The following is a 6,000-nucleotide window of genomic DNA, read 5'->3' as shown; positions in this document are numbered from 1 at the left end:
GGACGTGTTTCCATATGACACCTGCTGTCCTTGTTCACCCATGAGTAATGGGTACCTGGGTGTTAGTGGACTGGTGTGGGTCGCATCCTGGGACACTGACTTAATTTGCCTGAAATGGTCAGCATAAGAAGCGGCTTTCTATATAGTAGTATGTCATTGATGTCAGCCACGACTGTATACCTTGTACATGTACTTGTAGTAAATAAATATATTACTATTATGTTATTATTATTGTTCAATTTGAAAAGCTGAGCGATGATGTGAGAAGAACAGAGATGAGGAGGAGGAGGAGCAGCACAGCAGTAGTGCTCGTCACGCTGGTGAGGAAGGTTGTCTGCTGTTCTCCCGTCTCTCTCAGGTAATATACATTGCCTTCTTGTTAATTTAAACTGACAGTCAGTTACAGTTATATATATCATCATTTTAAGTCCAATAAGAATAGGGAATAGCGGTTTAAATTTTAGTTAGTGGTTTAATTCAGTTTTGATTTAGGTAAGGACGGGCTGGGTGGGTCCAGCCTGATTTTCTTAGGTTTGTTGTTTGTTTGATGTGATTTGTTTGTTTTTGTATTAAGAGTTCTTAAGGAGTACTATTGTCATACATTAATGCATATATTATACTGATCTTTAAATTACGAGAGCACATATTTGTATACTTTTCACTGTTATTTTGAACCTTCGTCATTTTGCTAATTTTTATTAATCATTACATTATTGGTGGCATGTATAGTATATGATAAGCATTTGACTAAATATATATCATTATTTTAGGTCAGTAACAGGATAAAATCTTCACTCTTCCATTATTTTACCGAAATTAATCTGCAGTATTGTATATTACAGAGTCAATAAATCGGCTGATAACATATATTGGAAACTTGGTTTATAACTTTATTATGCACCACATACCTATCATGTGGGTGGCTGTTTTTTTTCTATCATGTGGGTGGCTGTTTAAAGATGAGAGGCACATGATGGGTCCAGGACCTGGACCCCAAAGTTTTGATAGCTAAGAAAGTTACAGTAGTAATAAACTTTTTACTTATTTGTCTGTTTAGTCTTAATGAGTTGTGTATGCAGACGTGAATTCAGTCACAAAAATATAAGTATAACTTGTGTACGAGTGGCTTAATAAAAATTGTCTTTTTCTGCACAACCAGTTTATAGTTACATTGTATAGTTAGGACTGCCACTGTAGATTGTTCCAGTCTCGCTTGACTGGATAATCATGTGTGGTATAATTGTAGGCTATTGGTGAATTGAATGACAGTTGCAGGCAATTGAATGCAGTCATTACAGGCCGGCCAACTTGTAGCTCAAAAGCACGACTAATTAGATTATTAACCATGAAGGGTTAACCGTGGATAATCCAAGAAACACAAACACTGTCATGTCTGTGGCCCTCAGTCAAGAAAACTTGAATGATGGGGAAATGCATTTCAACGTCTGGGTTATCCAACCTTAGTGGGGGACACAGTTTGGTAAAAATAAATATTTAGGTTTAATGTTTGTGACATTTCTTTCAGATTTAACTGCAATCATGTCGAGTGAGTTTGTAAGTTTGGAACAATGTCTGGAAACCCACATCCCTGAGCAGGAGCTGAAGGAAGTCAAAAGGATTCTCTATGGAGGCGAAGTCCCGTAAGACTGGCGTATTTATTTTATTTTCTCAATATATTACACAAGTAAATGATACTGTTTTCAGTCAGACCATTGTTCATTGTATAAAAATGTGTATTACAACATATAAATTATGTACAGACTAAGATATTTATAGTGATAATAGCCAAATAATTTTTGGCCTAAATGTAATGATTAATAGAGGAGGGGGGAGGGATTCTCCATTAATCAGAATAATGAAAGTTGCAGAAAAAGCACCAGTGCTCTTATGTATACTTAGTATAGTAAGCTACACACAATTTACAGATACATATATATTGAAATAAACATTGAAAATAAATGAGACAGTAACAGCCTTGTTGATCAGGCCCTGGTCCATCAGGAGGCCTGGTCACTGAGTGGGCCATGGGGCCATTGACCCCTGGAACTCCCTCCAGGTACATAGAGGTACTATTTTAATATCCTAGGGTTTACTATATGTATGTGCATCACAATTTTGTGCTATACTAAAGGCGAAAGGTAATTTTAAGACATTAACATTTTATAAAAAATATAGAATAATAATATTTTGACATGATACATGTTTATAGAAAGGAATATAATTCAGTGCACATGCCAAAAGCCCCTTTTTATGCAGAGCATTTTGGGCAAACTTAAAATTAACCTTAGACTAAAAGGCAATAATGGTACATATTGTCATTAGATGAATTACAATGAATACAAGAGAATTGAGTATTCAGTTAGGTCATGCTATATGGCTTAAATCTTGTAGAGAAGACGTACAATTTTGATTATTAACCTTAGACAGCCACAATGTAGTGATTAACATTTAAGATGAATACGTACAGATATTGAGAGTAAGTATATATCGATGAGAGGGTTTTGCCCTTGTTCATGATATTGAGCAAATGCATGTATCGTTTTTACATATGTATTTATGATGGGCTGGGATAGGTTAAAGAGATAAGGTGTTTTTTTAACCCTTTGAGTGTTTCGGTCGTATATATACGTCTTACGAGCCACCGTTTTTGATGTATACATACTCATAAATTCTAGTGGCTTCAAATCAAGCAGGAGAAAGCTGGTAGACACACATGTGAGAGAATGGGTCTGTGTGGTCAGTGTGCACCATATAAAATCCTGCAGCACGCAGTGCATGAGAAAAAAAACAACTCCAGTCAGCATTTTAATTAAAATAAACTGTTTTTTTTAATTAAAATGCTGACCTTGTGGTCTATTTTCGTATAGTATTTATGGATGTATTCTCGTTTTCTTGGTCTCATTTGATAGAATGGAAAACATATTATAGAAATAGATTTTGTTTAGTTTTACTATGAAAAGAACCTTGAAATGGAGCTCAAAGTAGGGGAAATGTTTGATTTTTGCTGATGTTCAAAAGTAAACAAATGATGTTATTTTCCAATAGTCCAAGTAGCCATTCTAATATGCAGTCATGAATGGGTTGACATTATTTATACAATTATTACAATATTGCAGTAGTCTGTATAATGATAAATCTTCTATTTTTTGTTTGAATAAAAATTCAAAATAGAAAGAGTAATATCAGAGGGGCCTGAAGACATGACTGATGAATAAAGAAAATGTTATTTTAGAGCCAGGAATGTCTGCATTGTTCATTCTGGACCCTATTTTGAAATTGTCATATTTTTTAATTTTCGTGAAATTGGTCAAATTGCAAATTTCTACCCACATTATTGGGTAGTTGAAATTGGTAAATGGGCAGTTTCTTGTATTCAATCGATAGAAAAAATGGAATTCTAAAGAAATAGCTATGAGTTTGGTTGACTGGATCAATGGAATTAGCCGAAAATAGGGCTCAAAGTGGGCGAAATCACCGATTCATAAATATTGCCGAGGTCGCTAACTTTGTGAGAGCGTAATTCCATCAGTTTTCCTTCAAATTTCGTTCTTTTGGTGTCATTACAATTGGGAAAAGATTCTATTATTTCATAAGAAAAAAAAAATTTTCTCGGTAATTTTGCGACACCAGGAGACACCTCAGGATTTGGGGTTGTGACAGTTAAGGGGTTAACTGTAGTTTTAAAAATGCTAGCTGAGCGAGTGGTTATGGAGATTTCTGGCAAGGAATTCCAGATTTTGGACTTTTTTATGTACAGTGAGTTTTTGAAAAGATTTGGCCTGACACTGGGAATGTCGTAGAAGTTTTTGCTACTAGTAGTGTCTTAGTCCTATTGCAACTGTCAAGAAAGCGTTTCGGGTCGGGATTTATATTAGGATTGATTGTTCTATAAATGTAAGTTTCACATTAGTATGAGTGAATGTTTTATATGGTGTGTAGGTTTAAGTCTTTGAAGAGGGGAGGGAGGTGTTGTTTAGCAGTGGATTATGTGATCATTCGCACTGCGGCTTTTTATTGTTATTGATTTTTAGGTGTTTTTTCGTTGTGGAACCCCAGGCACAAGTAGCATAGGTGAGGTATGGGTAGATCAGCGAATAGTATAGTGTAAGAAGTGCTGTTTGTGGTACATGGTAACGTATCTTTGAGAGAATGCCAACTGTTTTAGAAACTTTTCTTTGTGTTGGATATGGGTGTTGAATTTCAGGTTATTATCAAGGTGTAGACCCAGGAATTTTCCTTCATTATGTTTAGCAATAAGGGTGGTGTTCAGCATAATGTTTAGTTAGATCTCGCTTGCTCTACTCCCAAACAAAATGTAAAAGGTTTTGTCTACATTAAGTGCAAGTTTTTTGACGATCATCCAGGTTGGTATTTTTGTGAGTTTTTCGTTAACACTAATGTTGAGTGAGGCTAGATTTAGGTGGGAGATGACAAAAGTCATGTTAGCAAAGAGAATAGGCGTAAGTTGTTGTGAAATGCTGGGAAGATCATTGATGTATAAAAGGAAAAAGAGGGGGCCGAGAATACTACCCTGTGTTACACCAGTGTCCAGGGGTCTTGTTGAGGAGATTGTGCCCTTGACAGAGATGTATTGCCTTCTATTAGTAAGGTAGGACTTGATAAATGCAAGTGCATGGCCTCTTATACTGTAATGATCAAGCTCAAGGAGTAGGATGCTGTGATCTACTGTATCAAGAGCTTTCTTAAGGTCGATAGAGTCCAAGCAGGTATTCATTTTTTTCCAGTGCTGTGCAAAGTAGGTCTAGCATTTTTATTATTGCATCATTTGTACTTTTGTTTCTCCTGAATCCAAACTGGCAGATGTTAACCCTTTCAGGGTCCAGAGGCCAAATTTCAAAGTGCACACCACTGTCCAAGAATTTTCAAAAAATAATTTTGTTATTTTTTTCTTGTGAAATGGTAGAGAATCTTTTTCTGAAGGTAATAAAACAAAAAGTACGAAATTTGATGGAAAATTGACGAAATTATGCTCTCGTGAATTTTGATGTGTCAGCAATATTTACTCGTCAGCAATTTTGCCGACTCTGACTCCCATTTTAAGTCAATTACCTAATTGCAGTCAACCAAATTCTTAGCTATTTCACTAGTATTACAGTGGACCCCCGGTTTACGATATTATTTCATTCCAGAAGTATGTTCAGGTGCCAGTACTGAACGAATTTGTTCCCATAAGGAATATTGTGAATTAGATTAGTCCATATCAGACCCCCAAACATACACGTACAAACGCACTTACATAAATACACTTACATAATTGGTCGCATTGGGAGGTGATCGTAAACCGGGGGTCCACTGTACTTCTATTTTATTGACTGAGCACAAGAAATCGCCAACTCATCTGTTTCAACTACAAAATAGTGATTGGAAATTTGTAATTTGGCCAATTTAGTGCAAAGTTCAAAATATTTCAATTTCAAAATAGGTCCAGAATAAACAGTGCAGGCATTCCTGGCACTAAACTAACATTTCCTCTGTTCATCAGTTACATTTTCAGGCTTTACAAATGAATTACACTTTGATTTTTAATTCACATAATGAATTTTTATTCAATCCAAAAAACAGAAGATTTGCTGTCATGCAATATTGTAATAAATGTATAAATAATAACCCATTTGTGAACGTATATTAGACCCACCAGCTGGTGTGTATTAGACATGGTCATTTGTTTACTCTTGAACATTTGCAAAAATTTAACATTTCTGCTACTTTGAGCTCAGTTTCAAGCCACTTTCAGTACTAAAACCAATCAAAATCATCTCTATTCCTGTAACATATCTTCCATTCTATCAAATGAGACCAAGAAATCACAAATACAACTATAAAAAACATACGAAAAAACACTGCAAAGTTGCTGTTTTAATCGAAAATTATGGTCTCAGTTTTTTTCTCTCATTATGAACTGTGTGCTGCAGGATATGTTTTATGAGGTGCACACATACCACATAGATGTATTTTCTCATATCTAGGCCCAAATTTACT

General features: G+C 35.4%; 1 protein-coding gene across 1 annotated transcript in view; it reads left to right on the top strand.

Moving 5' to 3' along the window:
• The first annotated feature begins 230 nt into the window (after positions 1-230).
• Positions 231-6,000, top strand: part of pyd3 (beta-ureidopropionase pyd3) — a 48,406-nt gene continuing 42,636 nt past the window's right edge. The window contains exons 1-2 of the mRNA XM_053780579.2: positions 231-358; positions 1,526-1,640. Coding sequence (XP_053636554.1) covers positions 1,540-1,640 — 101 coding nt within the window. The 5' untranslated portion in view covers positions 231-358; positions 1,526-1,539. The remainder of the gene's footprint in view (positions 359-1,525; positions 1,641-6,000) is intronic.

This window comes from Cherax quadricarinatus, chromosome 26 (genome assembly GCF_038502225.1).
Source record: "Cherax quadricarinatus isolate ZL_2023a chromosome 26, ASM3850222v1, whole genome shotgun sequence".
In the NCBI taxonomy this organism is placed as follows: Eukaryota; Metazoa; Arthropoda; class Malacostraca; order Decapoda; family Parastacidae; genus Cherax; species Cherax quadricarinatus.
This window is presented reverse-complemented; position numbering and strand designations above follow the sequence as displayed.